Source organism: Ambystoma mexicanum, chromosome 10, assembly GCF_040938575.1.
Source record: "Ambystoma mexicanum isolate Mex_15411 chromosome 10, UKY_AmexF1_1, whole genome shotgun sequence".
Lineage (NCBI taxonomy): Eukaryota > Metazoa > Chordata > Amphibia > Caudata > Ambystomatidae > Ambystoma > Ambystoma mexicanum.
This window is the reverse complement of record NC_090932.1, coordinates 66553149-66571410: the sequence shown is the minus strand read 5'-3', so window position 1 is coordinate 66571410 and position 18262 is coordinate 66553149. Positions and strand designations below refer to the sequence as shown.

At 54.4% G+C, this 18262-nt stretch overlaps 1 protein-coding gene across 1 annotated transcript in view; it reads left to right on the top strand.

Annotated features, from left to right (window-relative positions):
- Positions 1-17164, top strand: part of LOC138492814 (receptor-type tyrosine-protein phosphatase eta-like) — a 128623-nt gene extending 111459 nt beyond the window's left edge. Inside the window, exons 7-8 of the mRNA XM_069620167.1 lie at positions 14085-14339; positions 16875-17164. Coding sequence (XP_069476268.1) covers positions 14085-14339; positions 16875-17164 — 545 coding nt within the window. The remainder of the gene's footprint in view (positions 1-14084; positions 14340-16874) is intronic.
- Positions 17165-18262: the final 1098 nt, after the last annotated feature.

The following is an 18262-nucleotide window of genomic DNA, read 5'->3' as shown; positions in this document are numbered from 1 at the left end:
AATAAGCACTAGTGCATCTGAAATACTGCAACTACTTTAGGAATGTTGAATGATTTGCCTGTTACCGGATTTGGTGCAAATCTGTGCATTATCAGTTATCTCTGAATTACAGATCACTCCAATATCAGTTATGCAGACATCTGTCATCTCCCATCATGCTACTGACTCCTATGCTGTGCTAATTATGAGCACATTAATGAGTTGTATTCCATAACAATATTCTAAATATCGAGTCAATGAGGGGCATCATTTATAAAACACTTAGAGGGTAATTCATAGAATTTTGCAGAAAAGTGTCGCAAGCGGCTGGCGCAGAGTGTCCGCGTGCGATTGACTGCGCCAGGCACGTGCGCTAAAACCGATTTCCGCGCACAGCGTATTCATGGATTTCAGGCTTCCAAACCAGCCGTGGCGCAGAGAATTGCAGCGACCCTGCAGGAGCGCCAGTAACGCCCCCAAGAACGCCCTCGCGCAAGGAAAAGCCATCAAAATTGCTAAATCATCGCAAAGGGCTGCGCTAACCCTGGACCAGTTCACCGGGCTGGCAAACAGCAAACGCCAAGCGGGGAACGTGTATTGCAGGGGTGCGCGGGAAGTTCCACACGCGACTGGCCCCGTGCAAGCAGGGTACGTGAATTTCAGGGGTGCGCGGGAAGTTGCACACGCGATTTCAGCAGGGTATGTGTATTTCAGGGGTGCGCGGCAAGTTCCACACGCGATTTCTGCAGGGTACGTGCATTTCAGGGGTGCGCGGGAAGTTCCACACGCGAATGGGCCAGTGCGAGCAGGGTACGTGTATTACATGGGTGCGCGGCAAGTTCCACACGCGATTTCTGCAGGGTACGTGCATTTCAGGGGTGCGTGGCAAGTTCCACATGTGATTTCTGCAGGGTACGTGCATTTCAGGGGTGCGCGGCAAGTTCCACACGCGATTTCTGCAGGGTACGTGCATTTCAGGGGTGCGCGGGAGGTTCCACACGCGAATGGGCCAGTGCGAGCAGGGTACGTGTATTACATGGGTGCGCGGGAAGTTCCACACGCGATTTCAGCAGGGTACGTGTATTTCAGGGGTGCGCGGCAAGTTCCACATGCGATTTCTGCAGGGTACGTGCATTTCAGGGGTGCGCGGGAAGTTCCACACGCGAATGGGCCAGTGCGAGCAGGGTACGTGTATTACATGGGTGCGCGGGAAGTTCCACACGCGATTTCAGCAGGGTACGTGTATTTCAGGGGTGCGCGGGAAGTTACACACGTGAATGGGCCAGTGCGAGCAGGGTACGTGTATTCCATGGGTGCGCGGGAAGTTCCACACGCGATTTCATCAGGGTACGTGTATCCCATGGGTGCGCGGGAAGTTCCACACGCGATTTCATCAGGGTACGTGTATTTCAGGGGTTCTGGGGAGTACTACACGTGAATTGGCCGTGTGGGTCCTCCCAGGTGTACGCTCCACAACCTCCACGGCCCCTGCAGGCAGCCCACACCACGGGGGACTACCCTGCACCCCTGCTCATGTCCCGCAGGCAGCCCATCCACCATGGGCATGCCCCCCAGCCAACCCACATGTCACCTTGCACTACTGATCAACAATGCATGTCTACCACCACCCCCACCCCCAGCACTGTGGGGCACCTGCCAGCAGGCCCCCACCCATGTCTCCCACCACCCCCACCCCCCAGCCACCAGGGGCAGCCTCCACCAGGCCCCCACTCAAGTCTCCCACCACCCCCACCCCCCAGCATCCAGGGGCACCCTCCACCAGGCACCCACTCATGTCTCCCACCACCCCCACCCCCCAGCCACCAGGGGCAGCCTCCACCAGGCCCCCACCCATGTCTCCCACCACCCCACCCCCCTGCCACCATGGGCAGACTCCACCAGGCCCCCACTCATGTCTCCCACCACCCCCACCCCCCAGCAGTGCAGGGTCACCCTCCACCAGGCCCCCACTCATGTCTCCCACCACCCCCACCCCCCAGCAGTGCAGGGGCAGCCTCCACCAGGCCCCCACTCATGTCTACCACCACCCCCACCCCCAGCAGTGCAGGGGCAGCCTCCACCAGGCCCCCACTCATGTCTCCCACCACCCCCACCCCCCAGCAGTGCAGGGGCAGCCTCCACCAGGCACACACTCATGTCTCCCACCACCCCCACCCCCCAGCATCCAGGGTCACCCTCCACCAGGCACCCACTCATGTCTCCCACCACCCCCACCCCCCAGCCACCAGGGGCAGCCTCCACCAGGCCCCCACCCATGTCTCCCACCACCCCCACCCCCCAGCAGTGCAGGGGCAGCCTCCACCAGGCCCCCACTCATGTCTCCCACCACCCCCACCCCCCTGCCACCATGGGCAGACTCCACCAGGCCCCCACTCATGTCTCCCACCACCCCCACCCCCCAGCCACCAGGGGCAGCCTCCAGCAGGCCCCCACTCATGTCCCCCTGCACCCTCACCCCCCAGCATCCAGGGTCACCCTCCACCAGGCACCCACTCATGTCTCCCACCACCCCCACCCCCCAGCAGTGCAGGGGCAGCCTCCACCAGGCCCCCACTCATGTCTCCCACCACCCCCACCCCCCAGCAGTGCAGGGGCAGCCTCCACCAGGCCCCCACTCATGTCTCCCACCACCCCCACCCCCCAGCCACCAGGGGCAGCCTCCAGCAGGCCCCCACTCATGTCCCCCTGCACTCCCACCACTACCAACTGTGCAGTGTTGGCGCCATGTAGAGTTGTAGGTGCACTGCTGCCAACATGGACCACATCTCCAGACTAGAGGTCCTTGTGTAGACATGAGGAAGGGACCTGCAAATTGGGAGGTAGACACAGAAGATGAGTTACACATCAATGCAACATGCAGTGTACAACACAACAGCAATATGCACTAGGAATGTATACACAGTATTGACTACAGACTGCCCACACAGCTCATGGGAGTCCAACGTCACTGTGTAATTCACTGTCACTTGGGCACACCCTTTGCAAGCCCATGGAAACGGGAAGCAGGAGGGGTGTGTGTGACTCAAACCCAAGCATCTGAACCAAATACATTACAAGCCTGCATGTGCCCAGCCACAATGCAGCATATGCCCACAGGAACCACGGAAGCCAACAAATCGTCCCAAAAAAATTGGGAATAAAATAAATAAAAATAAAAATAAAAATAAAAAAAAATAAAAAATGGCCATTGAAGGGCCCGGGGGGGTTGGGGAGGCCACCCAGGAGGTCCGAGGACAGGATGCACACCAGAACCCACCTGCGTGGATCCTGGGAAAATAAAACACCTCCATGGGCTCATGGCCCACACGGCTACCCTATTGTGGGAGTATCACTACTGTCGCTATTATCACCCTGTGCAGCTGCATCCGGAGGTGGTTGCACTATGGGAGGCAGCCCACGCAAGGCCCTAGTCTGCTCCTCCATGGCTGCAAGCATGCGGGTGTGGTAGGTCTGGTTCTGGAGGATGAGTGTGCGGAGGTCCCCATGCAACAACTCACGGGATGCCCGGACCTCCGCCCTCGTTGCCTGCATCTCAGCTGAGAGCGTACGGGTGAGACGCTCCAGCTGCTGTTCTGTCCTTTGGTGTGTTGAAGCCTCAAGCTCAACAAGAGTCATCCTGAGGTGAAGGAGCTCCTGCCTCAGGGCTTCCCTGTGGCCCTGGGACTCAATGGAGATGGCCTCCTGCAGAGTCGCCAGTGCCGCCCGCCTGTCCCTGTTGGACCCCAACATGTCCTCCCTGTGTGACTGGCAGATGGAGTCGGTTGCCTGCTCTAGTCGCTCCATCAGCCTTTCAGGGGGGACAATGGAAGTGGCCACCCTATCCATGGCCTGAGCCATCATCTCGGATGATGCTGCCTGTTGGGTTGCCATACCGTAAATGGATTGCTCCCATGCGGTATTGCCAGGTGGCGTACGGCCACCACGTCGGCGGGCACCACACCTGTCTGGGGCAAGGCGAACTGCGCCTTGCTGTGCCGGCACTGCCTGAGGCTGCAGGACTGCATTCCCCCCCTGATCTGCTGGCCCAGGAACAGGATCAGATGTCGCGGAGTGTGACCCTGCATCCGTAACCACCAAAGGCGTAGCTGCCAACACTGACATCCCCATTGAGGGTTCTGACCCTGGTGCAGGTGGGTGAGACAGAACAGAATCCCTCCCTGGAACACTCACCTGCGACGGCACGTAGGTCTCATCCGAATCAACACCTGAGTACAGCTCGGGGGAGGTGCAGCCAGAGACACCCCTTGAGAGCACGACCTGCAGCACTTGTGGGTTCTCACCCACCACCACACCACGTCCCTCACTGGTGGTTGGTCGGCCCTCGGACCCCTCCTGGGTCTGCACCATCTCCACAACCCCAGCAGTATCAGGTGCGTCTTCCCCTGCAAAGACATAAAAACAAAGAAATGGAAACAGGCATTAGCACCATGGCACACAATGAGGGCTGAGAAGCAAGAGAACCAGTACTTGTTTGACACATGTCCCACATGACTAAAACCCTCCCATGCATGCACCCTCACTGCGTATGAAGGGCAGGCAAATGGCACACACTGATGACACCAAGATGGAAGATGAACACATTTTCTGCATGCTGCCTGGCAGTGGCATCACACATTGGCCTGTGATTGGCAGGTGAAACACACATGCCATCACACAGATGGCATGTACCATTGCTATTAAGTGAAGATGGAGAGGAGGGCAGCACCTATTCATTCAGTCCAGTTCCCGCATGTAATAGCTTTTCTAATTCAAACAGGTCAGATTCTTCACCTGGAGCTGCCAGTCCGAAATGGTGCAATTGCACAGGGACATGTCTGAACAAATGATATCCAGGTAACAAAGTCACTCCACTTTACCATAGCCATGTCAGACATGTGACTAGAGGACTGCGACATGCCTAGTAAAAGTGGTGGAATGCAAACAATCTGACTAAATGAACAGTGAAAAATTAAGCAACAATGTTGTGGCAAGGTGACACTTCAAGGGCAACTGGCGTGCAGTTGGGCTAGATGTCTACTGTTGGCAGAAGGGATACTGCTATGGCCAAATGCAGCTGCGCAGGATGTATTGCATGAAGCACATGGCTGACTCATACGACTCAGGCGCACACACTCTCACCTGGCACACAAACAGAAGCCCTCACACACACCATGCACATGGATGACACACACATGCATGTGCACTCACCGGACAATGCCTCGTAATCAGCCAAATCTCCCATGCCTTGGATCTGTTCCTCCGTGACGTAGGTCCCAGCGACTGACTCATGTGGAGTGAGTTCCATGTCTATTACTGGAAACCCACCTCCAGTCACTAGAGTTGCGGCATGACTTGAGGCCAGCTTACTCTTTGCCCTGCGCTTTAGGTCATTCCAGCGCTTATAGCAATCATTGGCTGTGCGCCTCACGATTCCAAGGGCACTTACGATGTCCGCAACGGTCTGCCAGTGTGCCTGGCGTTGTGCAGGTGTGGTCTTGGAACCTGCAACAATTACCATCTCGTTGTCATGTGCGGACACATACTCGACAAGTGCATTCAGTTCGTCATCCGTGAAGCTGGGCTTCCTGGATGGGCCGGACTGTGTAGCCGTGTCTGGGGCATCAGCATGTGCCGGACGAGCACTCTTCCTCTTCCGCTTGGAAGGTGGTGGTGATCCTGAGTGTCCTGCGCCGCTCTGGACACTAGGGGCAGGAGCCCTGGTGGACTCTGTATCAGGAGTGTGGGATTGCACACTCAGCATGGGAGTTGGTGCAGGCATTGGCTCTAGTGTGATGGTGTCAGGGGGAATTTCAGCAGCATGGACTAGGACCGACACTGTCCGGGCTGGGTGTGTGAGGGCTGGGGTGGATGGAGCCGCAGCTGCCCCTGCAGCCTCTCCGCCCTGCCTACTTGGTGCAGTAGATGACCTTGCTGCCCCAGATGCACGTGGCATGGTGACATCAACGTGCACCAGCGCACGTGTCATAGGCCTGCTGACCTGGAAGTCAGCCATGGAGTCAGCCAGGTCTGGTGCCACAATGGGCTGGTCCAACAAGGGCTGAGCATGGATGGTGTCAGCCACATCAGCCTCAACGGGAGGGGGGGGGATTATGGGTGCCCTTCACTGGTCCTCCACACATGGGGGGACAGGCTCACCCTGCAAGTAACGACCACGTCCCCTACCGGATCCACCACGGCCACCACTTGTGGCTCTTCCAGCTTTGCCACCCTTACGGAATCCTCGCCTCCCAGCCATGGCACTGATGTTAATGTGCGTATGGAAGTGGCTGTAAAATATTGTCCTGGGCAATTGGGGGTCAAAGGGGTTGGGTACCAGATGGTAATTGTACCCTAGTGCTCTTGCAAGGCTGATTGTAACCCCTGGGGAAAGATGACGGGTCATGCTACACACAGGAGCCCCAAAAAAGGGAGATGACGTGCACGCAACCCCTCCTAGACCACGTGTGCAGAAAGAAAAACCTGCACTACGCTGTGGCACCCAGTAACACAAGAATGAACGTATGCGTGTCACACGCAGCCTAGAATGACCTCTGAAGGGGTAGGCTACACACGGGGCAAGCACAGATGTTAGATACGTGCGTGACTCACCGTCTGCCAGGTAAAAGAGCGTGAAAAAGGAGCGCGTTTGGTTGGCAACACCCCCGCCAAAAGAAGATTTGTACGCTGTCTGAGGAGACAGGACAACAGTAGAAGGGAACACTGTTTGAGGGAACACGCCCAGGTAAACCAGTAAAAGTGAAAAAAGAGAAAAAGCTGTCAGAGGTAACAGGGAATACGAACTTGAAACGCCGTGAAGTAAATCGCGTGTGAAACGACAACAAGTACAGAATTCACCCACTCGCTCTCCACGAAAAGCACGTACAAGGAAATGGTGTTCTACGCGTACCTTTTATACAGGCCCACACGTCCAGCGTCACTTACGCGGTGTGTATGCGCTAGGGCCATTTCCACCAATTACACGCTTTGTCACTTATGCGTGTAGGGCCATTTCCACCAATTACACGCTTTGTCACTTATGCGTGTAGGGCCATTTCACCCAATTACACGCTTTGTCACTTCTGCGTGTAGGGCCATTTCACCCAATTACACGCTTTGTCACTTCTGCGTGTAGGGCCATTTCCACCAATCACACGCGATGACACTCTGACGTGCAGTCTTTCCACGTGTGCTCTGTCATCACTTGCTGTGTGGGAAACACCCGTGCGGGCCACGTCACAGACGCGCTTACGCGCTGAGGGCCTTTGGTCCAATATAATCGCATATGCGTGCTGACGCGCTTATGCGCTAAGGGCCTTTCCTCGGTTTTCACGCTGACGTGCAGGATTTTCACGTGCCAAATCACTCCGTACCAAGCTGGCCACGCGTAAGCACACGGAAGACCACGCTCCTGCCCAGAAGGCCGAACTACTGCCCCCCAGAGCCCCGAGCACGCTCCCACCTGCCATCTGCTGCTGCCTGACTGCCTGCTGCCCACGTGCACTGCCATTTGCTGCCTCCACATCAGCCAGGGGTGCTGTTGCTGTGACCACCCCTGCTGGAACCGAAGACTCCCGACTGGAATTCCATCGCTCCACAGCCCAGCCCCAGGACCCAGTTGCCCACCCACTCCTGCCTCTGGGTTTGTCATGTCGGGGCAAACACCATCTGTGACCACTGACAACCCCCGGCCAGAGAGGCACAGGGGCACCAGCTTCAGTGCCACCGAAGTTGGTGTCCTGGTGGAGCAAGTCCTGGGGCAGTATGATGCCCTCTTCGGAAGTTCCCGCGCCGACAAGGAAGGACGGACTCGGATCTGGACTGACATCGTGACTGCCATCAATGTGGAGGGGGTGGCAGTCCGGGAATTACAACATGTCAGGAAGCACTGGGAGGACTTCAGGTCCAGGACCCTGAACAAGGCCCGGCGCCTCTTGAAGGCAGCAGATGCCAAGGGGCGCCGGGGCCACTTGTCGGAAGAACAGATGGGGGTCCTGGAACGCATATCCCCAGCGCTCCACGTCCAGGTCCTAAGAAGCAGACCCGTCTGGAGTCGAGCAGTGAGTGTACATGCATCCTGATTGTGAGCAGTGCGTGTGGTGATTATTCGGCATTGTGCCGGTTGCACATCTGTTTGTATGGGGTCGAGTATGGGTGGGGGTGTACAGGGCAGTGGGGCTGACACATGCGAGGGCTGTAATGTGTGAGACATGGATGGTGCTTGTGTGTGTGGGCTTGCATGGCAAATGCAGTTGTGCGTGCACACATGTTTGGATGAATGTGTATGTAAGTAGACATGTCCGTCATGTCAGGCATGTATGTATTTTTCGGCTGCATGTATGAGCACTGTGTACATGTGCATGTGTGTGTATTTGACAAGGGTGCAACAGTGATGCAACATGGATGCATGTGACAGCGGTATGTGGAAGCCTGATTGGCAGATGTGACATGGATGCCCGTCTGAACAGTGCGACACTTGGCAGAGGTGTAGACATGCATGCAAGTGTGGTGGTGTGTGTACATGTGTGGTGCACTTCCTGTGCTGTGTTACATGTGATGTCTGGCTCCCCTTTGGCTGCTCATGCTGTTGTATGTGTATGGATGGTGGTGGCAGTTGCAATATGGCTGTGGTATGGCTCATGTGTGCGAGTTGCAGTGACATGTGTGTTGGGGATTGTGATGACATGTCTGAGGTTTGCCAATGCCACTCATGTGCAACTGTCATGCGTGTATGTGTCCATTGTACAGTGCCCTGATGCCTGTGTTTTGTTTCTCCCTGTCTGCAGCGTCAACTGATGAAGAGGGCGGAGAAGGTGCTGTGGAGCACAGCGGCGGGGATCCGACCGCCAGCCGGAGACGCAAGGCCGGCTCCCCTCCTGTGTTGTCATCTCGTCGGGGAGTGAGGAGTCCGGTGCTGCGTCCCAGGCCGCAGCTGCCGGGGGGAGGTCCAAGAGGCGGAGGATGCAGTTGGACTCCTCGGCAGCAGAAGGGGCAGCTGGGACCCCACAGGGCCCAACAGGGGAAGATGGCACGGAGTCATCCAGGTTGGTGGGGGGTTTGGTGGAGGAGGAGGCCGTGCAAGCACCAGAGCAGTGCAGGACCAGGGACAGGAGGCAGCACAGGCGGCCGCGGAGGTGCCTGTGTGCAATCCTGTCCCCGATCCTGTCCCTGCATCATCTTGCACCAGCAGGGATGCCTACGTCCAGACCCGTTTTCAGGCAGGGGATGAGCTGACGTCAACTGGCCTTCCTCTGCCTGCGGACGTGGCCATCCAGGTCCGGGTTGAGCCTGTCCTGGCTGGTGTGGCGTTGCGTCAACGGGCCATGCGAGGTGACCTGCAGTCTTTTCATGGAGAGACTGCACGTCATCTCGAATGGCTCGTTGACCACGTCAGCCTGCTGGGACAGGTCACCCAGGCCGGATTCCTCCGTCTGATGGGGCTTGCTCCGACCCCCTCCTCAACTGGACCCCCTACGCGCCAGTCGTCCTCTGTGCCATCTTCCCACCCATCAGTCACCTGGGTGCCCTGTGGAGCTGCCTCTGACGGTGCGGCCAGGCTGGTGGAGGAGGCATCCCTGCCACAGTCGGGAGTCGGAGGTCCAGCAGGGGTGGCCACATCAACAACTGCACCCCAGCCGGAGGATGTGCAGGCAGCAGAAGGCAGTGCACGGGCAGAGGCAGAGCAGCAGCAGCAGCAACATGGTGGGAGACATGAAGGCTCGGGGCTTTCGACATCGGAGGGGCAGGCATCGGCCGGAGGGCAGGGGGACCCAGGACAGAGAGTGTCTTCCGTGTGGCAGCGGTTGGGCCACGCCATAGGTGCGGAGCGGCGGCGGGCGGAAGAGGCGCGGCTCACAATGGTCAGGGCGGAGAACTCCATGCGGAGGGCCCTGAGGCGGGCCGAGTGCCTCGAGGCAATCCGCAGGGGGTTGGAGGAGCACACGGCGTCGTCCCTGCGGACCCTCGGGGCCATGGAACTGGACCGCCTCCGGGACATCGAACAGGAGTTCGATGATGCCCTGGCCCGGGACACCACGGAGTGAGCCGCTGGACTTGCCCGCCGCCTTTGTATATAGTTCTTTAGTTTTAGGTTTCCTTTCTTTCTTATTATGATTTGGAGTCGACGGACACTGCTCCACTTTTTGTATATAGTTGATTTTTAGGTAGGTTTTTTAGTAGGTTTCCTTTGTTCAGTTGGGCTCATGGACCCTTGGTAGTTTTGTACATAGTTCTTTATTGCATGGAGATTTTTTTACATTTGACTTTGGACAAAATATTTTTTGGATTCTGATTTGCAGTTTTGTGTTTTTATACGGACATGCAGCTTTTTTTTTCTCATTCACATTGTAGTTTGTTTTCTTTCTTTAGCATACTTTATTTTTTTCAATACAATTTTGTTTCCATACTTCACTGTGTGGTATCATCTCATTGGTTTCATGCATGTCATGTTGTGTGTTTTCCCATTCAATTGCAACCATTGTGTGTGACGGACATGGGTTCATTAGCTTCATGAACATTGGGGGTGTAACATGTGATTTCCATTTCCATGTGGCTGAATGGGTTACTTGGTAGGGCTTTTTGGCTGTGGAGGCTGACCATTACGCACATGATTGGGGATTGTGAGGACCTGGTGGGGGCTGCCCATGGTGGCAGGGGGGTGGGGGTGGTGGGAGACATGAGTGGGGGCCTGGTGGAGGGTGACCCTGCACTGCTAGGGGGTGGGGGTGGTGGGAGACATGAGTGGGGGCCTTGTGGAGGGTGTCCCTGGTGGCAGCGGGGTGGGGGTGGTGGGAGACATGAGTGGGGGCCTGGTGGAGGGTGTCCCTGGTGGCAGGGGGGTGGGGGTGGTGGGAGACATGAGTGGGGGCCTGGTGGAGGGTGACCCTGCACTGCTGGGGGGTGGGGGTGGTGGGAGACATGAGTGGGGGCCTGGTGGAGGGTGACCCTGGTGGCTGGGGGGTGGGGGTGGTGGGAGACATGAGTGGGGGCCTGGTGGAGGCTGCCCCTGCACTGCTGGGGGGTGGGGGTGGTGGGAGACATGAGTGGGGGCCTGGTGGAGGGTGACCCTGGATGCTGGGGGGTGGGGGTGCAGGGGGACATGAGTGGGGGCCTGCTGGAGGCTGCCCCTGGTGGCTGGGGGGTGGGGGTGGGGGGAGACATGAGTGGGGGCCTGGTGGAGGTTGACCCTGCACTGCTGGGGGGTGGGGGTGGTGGGAGACATGAGTGGGGGCCTGGTGGAGGGTGTCCCTGGTGGCAGGGGGGTGGGGGTGGTGGGAGACATGAGTGGGGGCCTGGTGGAGGCTGCCCCTGCACTGCTGGGGGGTGGGGGTGGTGGGAGACATGGATGGGGGCCTGGTGGAGGGTGCCCCTGGTGGCTGGGGGGTGGGGGTGATAGGGGACATGGGTGGGGGCCTGGTGGAGGCTGCCCCTGCACTGCTGGGGGTGGGGGTGGTGGGAGACATGGATGGGGGCCTGGTGGAGGGTGCCCCTGGATGCTGGGGGGTGGGGGTGCAGGGGGACATGAGTGGGGGCCTGCTGGAGGCTGCCCCTGGTGGCTGGGGGGTGGGGGTGGTGGGAGACATGAGTGGGGGCCTGGTGGAGGTTGACCCTGCACTGCTGGGGGGTGGGGGTGGTGGGAGACATGAGTGGGGGCCTGGTGGAGGGTGTCCCTGGTGGCAGGGGGGTGGGGGTGGTGGGAGACATGGATGGGGGCCTGGTGGAGGCTGCCCCTGCACTGCTGGGGGGTGGGGGTGGTGGGAGACATGGATGGGGGCCTGGTGGAGGGTGCCCCTGGATGCTGGGGGGTGGGGGTGATAGGGGACATGAGTGGGGGCCTGGTGGAGGCTGCCCCTGGTGGCTGGGGGCTGGGGGTGGTGGTAGACATGAGTGGGGGCCTGGTGGAGGGTGCCCCTGGATGCTGGGGGGTGGGGGTGATAGGGGACATGAGTGGGGGCCTGGTGGAGGGTGCCCCTGGATCCTGGGGGGTGGGGGTGATAGGGGACATGGGTGGGGGCCTGGTGGAGGCTGCCCCTGGATGCTGGGGGGTGGGGGTGGTGGTAGACATGAGTGGGGGCCTGGTGGAGGCTGCCCCTGCACTGCTGGGGGGTGGGGGTGCTGGGTGACATGAGCAGGTGTGCAGGGTAGTCCCCTGTTGTGTGTGCTGCCTGCAGGGGCCGTGGAGGGTGTACAGGGAATACCTGGGAGCACACAGCCAAATCGCGTGTAGAATTTACCGCGTACCCCTGTCATACACGTGCCCAGCCAAATCGCGTGTGGAACTTCCCGCGCACCCCTGAAATCCACGTACCCTGACAAATCGCGTGTGGAACTTCCCGCGCACCCCTGAAATCCACGTACCCTGACAAATCGCGTGTGGAACTTCCCGCGCACCCCTGAAATCCACGTACCCGGCCAAATCGCGTGTGGAACTTCCCGCGCACCCCTGAAATCCACGTACACGGCCAAATCGCGTGTGGAACTTCCCGCGCACCCCTGAAATCCACGTACCCTGACAAATCGCGTGTGGAACTTCCCGCGCACCCCTGAAATCCACGTACCCGGCCAAATCGCGTGTGGAACTTCTCGCGCACCCCTGAAATCCACGTACCCTGACAAATCGCGTGTGGAACTTCCCGCGCACCCCCTGAAATCCACGTACCCTGACAAATCGCGTGTGGAACTTCCCGCGCACCCCTGAAATCCACGTACCCTGACAAATCGCGTGTGGAACTTCCCGCGCACCCCTGAAATCCACGTACCCGGCCAAATCGTGTGTGGAACTTCCCGCGCACCCCTGAAATCCACGTACACGGCCAAATCGCGTGTGGAACTTCCCGCGCACCCCTGAAATCCACGTACCCTGACAAATCGCGTGTGGAACTTCCCGCGCACCCCTGAAATCCACGTACCCTGACAAAATCGCGTGTGGAACTTCCCGCGCACCCCTGAAATCCACGTACCCTGACAAATCGCGTGTGGAACTTCCCGCGCACCCCTGAAATCCACGTACCCGGCCAAATCGCGTGTGGAACTTCCCGCGCACCCCTGAAATCCATGTACACGGCCAAATCGCGTGTGGAACTTCCCGCGCACCCCTGAAATTCACGTACACGGCCAAATCGCGTGTGGAACTTCCCGCGCACCCCTGAAATCCACGTACCCTGACAAATCGCGTGTGGAACTTCCCGCGCACCCCTGAAATCCACGTACCCGGCCAAATCGCGTGTGGAACTTCCCGCGCACCCCTTAAATCCACGTACCCTGACAAATCGCGTGTGAGACTTCCCGCGCACCCCGGTATACACGCACACGTATTTTTTTTCTGCGGGTGTCCGTGTTTGTGGGTACCCCTTTGCACGTCATTTGTCCTGGAGGGCCACAGTATGGGCCATTCATCATGGTTGTATATAGGTGCTATTTGTTGGCGCACCTTTTGGCGCACATTTCTTACAGGCGCAGAGACGCTACCGCCTGCTTTCTTGTGGCGGTCGTGTTTGTGCCTGTGCGCTGGTTTGAGCGTGCGCTTTTTTGCCCTATTCTATTCCATGAATACGTGTTGTAGGCGAGCGTGTGGGCGTTCCACGCACTTGTACCCTGTACCCTGTACTTCCCCCGGGACGCCCACATTTTGGCAAGTTGTTCCCCATTCCGAGTGTTACGCCCCGTGTTCCGCCTACTTTTGTTGCGTGCGCCGCGCTATGTGCGATTTTCGCTGTGGCCTGTGCGATTTTCGCTGTGACCTGGCGCATGCAGTTAGATGGCCTGTGCGCCAACGTGCGCCGCGCACTTTTTTATCGCACATCCGATGGTTTTCTCGCGCACGGCCTTCCATGAATCGATGTGCGCTGCTTTTCGTGCGATTTTCGCACTTGCACTGCGATTTTCGCTATTCCACTGCGATTCGCACGTTTTTGGCCACTTGCGCCGCGCTAATTATTCCATGAATCGGCCTGTTAATGTGTATTTTAAGGCCTCTACGAGTTTATGTGTTGTTTGTTCTTTCTAAAGTAATTACTTTCTACTACCATATGTGATGGAACTTACTGTTATTGTTAATAAATACATTGTTGTCAACTGATCGTATGTCCTCTTGTATCTCCTTCTTTCAGAGCCCAATGTGACCAATAATCTGATTGTCAGTGATGTCACTATGGAATCAGTGTCTCTGAGCTGGCTCCCTCCCACCGGCAACAGAAGTTCCTATTTGGTACAAGTGTTGGGGAATCCTGCCAGAAACGAGACAGTGTTCACTGAATATATATCCATTACTAACTTAATACCGGGCAATCCATACATATTTTTAGTGTCTGCTGTGGCTGGAGATGGTTCATCGGGGAAGAGTATGGCAATTTCAGCATGGACAGGTCAGTGTTTTCAATTTAATACTCACAGATATGTATGTATAAATCCTTCCGGAGACTATGTTCACTTACACAAGTATTAACAGATTCACTGGTTGCTTAAATAACCGAGAGGAAAGGAGACAAACTCAACAAAGAAGGAACATCAACCTCACACTTCTACGCTCACTAACCATATATTAATATTGTCCTAAATGTTCATAATTAATCCTAACAGGGAGGACGTTTTTGTTGCAGACATATTTTAGATCAATGGCTAACCTTTTAACAGCCCCTTTGGAATGTCCAAGGTACTGAAAGCATAGCTTTCCTACCTAAGGTGCAGTTGGGGTCAACGTGTATGTGTATGTAAGACGTAGCTGTTCTACCTCAGGCATTTGGGTAAAATGTGTGTGTGTATGCCTATGTATAACATAGCTTTTTCCCCTAAGAAGCAGTCTGGGGCAATAATGTATGTGCGTGTAAAATATAGGTTTTCTACCCAAGAGCTAGTTGTGGGATGTGCGTATGGGTATTTAAAAAAGCCGGGGCAAATGTGGGTGTAGCTTTCCTACCTAAGAGGCAGTGGGTAAAATGGGCTTCTGTATTTAAAGCATAGCTGTTCTACCTCAGATGCGGATTGGGCAATGTGTATGTCTATATAAAACATAGCTGTTCTACCTCAGATGCGGATTGGGCAATGTGTATGTCTATATAAAACATAGCTGTTCTACCTCAGATGCGGATTGGGCAATGTGTATGTCTATATAAAACATAGCTGTTCTACCACAGATGCGGATTGGGCAATGTGTATGTCTATATAAAACATAGCTGTTCTACCTCAGATGCGGATTGGGCAATGTGTATGTCTATATAAAACAGCTGTTCTACCTCAGATGCGGATTGGGCAATGTGTATGTCTATATAAAACATTGCTTTTCTACCAAAGAGGCAGTAGGTACAATGTTTATGTGAATATAAACGATAGCATTTCTATCTAAGACGCAGTTGGTGCAATGTGTATGTGTATTATAACACATAGCCTTTCTACCAAAGAGGCTTTTGGGGGGAAATGCGTATGTTTAATTTCACTCTGAATGTATTTGCTTGCTTTAATATGTTGGGCTCCCGCCCAGTCTGAAATTTAGTGTGCACATCAATTTCAGACAGAATTGCAATGCAGAAATGTCTGGAGTCATTCACATGACCCTTTCTTAATTTTAAAATAACATTTGGAAATCTTGACAGAAATTACCAAATGTCCAATTTGTTTTCAACCATCAAATTGAGAAGAGCGTATATTTTGAATGTAAAAATCCAGCCGAGTAGAAAATGGGCAGACTTGTGAACACCACATTGCAGCTATTGCTTTATTCTAGTCAGATAGACCGGTGCACATTTCTTGCTTTAAAAAATCTAGAACTGCAGAGAATTGTTCTGTAAATCTAGGAAGAATGCAATGCTGCGCTGAAGGAACACATGGTTTTGGTAAAAATAAAAAACAAATATTATGTTTTAGCTTGGGAAATCTGGAAATGACTATGAAGCCCACTATATGTGGCGCAAAATAAAAGAGTTGCTGGCTGGAAGGTTTGGAACCAATCCTAACCTCTGGCATTGCTCTGGGCAACCCTCCAGACCATCGTTCTTCGCCTGCCAGGCCATTACAGAAGGGGAAAGACAATATGCAAATCAGGCTTGGTACCAACCCAAAAAGGGGAAGTCCAGCCCGAACTGCTTGTTCACATCTCTTCTGCACGAGACAACAAGCATCCCCATTCATGTTTCAGCCTGGTTGTGCCTCATCAGTGTTTGACTTGCACATTACTAGTATGCACGCTAGATGAAAAAATGCACACAGTACAGTATATGTGAGTGCTGATTGGCAAACATCAAACTGCACGTGCAGAGGAAGTTGCACATTTGGTTTTGACCCTCTAGTAAAATCTGTATTTGTGGGGTGTACCGGGGAAGTTTAGAGCCCTTCTTACCAGAACGCATGCGATCACTGATGTGCTCCCTGCTGCAACATTCCTGACCTGTCACAGACAAGGCAGAGGGAAATACACAAAGCAGTGAGTGCTATCATCCCCTTACATGACTTGCATTGCCTGGAATAGACATGCTCATGCACCACATGACCATGACATTCTTTCTAACACTTGCTGCATGTAAATAAGAGTGGGAATGTCAAATATTCATCCTTTAATGATTCAATCCACAAATTATCCCTGCACCCATGTAGGTGGAGGGTGGACCATAACTCCAAACCCAGATGGTGGATTTGAACAATCCATAGCCAGGAGTTGGGTTATTGCAGACCAACCCTACATCTGTCCACATAGCTCTTTCATGAATATGCGGCTTTGGTGCAGATATAGGTAGCCACATGTTGGGGCGAGGATTGCCCTAACCGCATCCTGCATCCACCACTGTTTGTGAATCTAAACCTCTGTGTTCACTCTACATTATAATGTAATTTAAATTTGTGATGAGCCTTGGTGCTATTCTTTAATAAACCCATCTATGCCTAACTTATGTTCTTTTTACTTCTTACAGAAGTCAATGTCACTAAAGGTCTGAATGTCAGTGATGTCTCCATCGATTCTGTATCTCTGAGCTGGCTCCCATCTTCCGGAAACAGAAGTTCTTATTTGATACAAGTGTTAGGGAACCCCAGCAGAAATGTGACAGTGTTCACTGAAGTTGCATCCATAAAAAACCTAATACCCGGAAATCCATACACGTTTTTAGTGTCTGCTGTTTCTGGAGATGGTACATTAGGAGAGAGCACTTCTATATCAACATGGACAGGTCAGTGTTTTCAATTTAGGATTGAACGATATTGATGTACCTGTTATTCTGTAGTTAAGTTGGACATTAATTGACTCTGTGTGGTGTGTCAAGGATAATTACACAATAATCTGCTTGCTTAAATGGCTGAGAAGAAAGGAAATACATGTGACAGTAAAGGGAATGCAAACACACAATGGCCCTCATTCCAAGTTTGCCGGTCCGGAATAAACGGTGCTGGTAAAACCGTACCAGCACTGTTTTCTGGACCAGCAAACTACGAGTTCTGCCGGCGGGTGCCATACCGCCCACCAGGTCTGACCTGGCGGGCGGAACGGCACCCGCCCGCAGACGGACGTGGAAACACTGGCACCATTTCCACATGGTGCCTGTGTCCTGGGGGACTCCACGGGAATGGGGAGTAACGGAATGCCGGCTCTGGAATAATCGGACCACCTGGGCTGTAATGTCCCAGTAAGTCTGGCAAGTCCAGAACCGTTAAATCCCAGGTCCAGCGGCAGCCTGCTGGTTCTACCGGCACTGCTACCGCCGGACTCGTAATGAGCCCCAATGTTTCATTTCACAGCCAGACACATTCTCTGTGACCCAATTGAATTCCACACATTGTAGCTGAATGACGAAAATGTTGACTATGCAACCGCAGTGCTCACTTCATTAAAAGCCTTGGTTTTCCATGTAAATAAGATGAGGGATAGATCTTAACACTGAGTTCCATCTCAAAAATCCTTGATTGTAGCCTTCAATTAACTTTCTTGTGGGAAAAGCATTCCAGACAAAATGGCAGACATGTTGGTGCTGTTCAAAGATTCCATTCTTTGTGTTGAAACCATGGTAGGAAGTGAGTAATGTGCAGGTTTTCTCCAGCCTTCGCATTCTGAACAATATCAGGTTATCTGGCAAAAATACATCATAGTTTAAAGGACCAAATTGTAGTCTTTCCGCTTCCCCTGAGGAACATTTCTACCAGCTCTAAATGTGTTGCATTTAAAATGTTATTTTAATAAGGATTGATTCTTGCATTACTTAGCATCCAACCAGCTCTTGTAGGTACACTATAGAGATAATCTGAATGCTGGCGTTGTGGCATAAGGAGGCATAAAGGCATTTACACCTTTACTTTAGATTTTCCATCG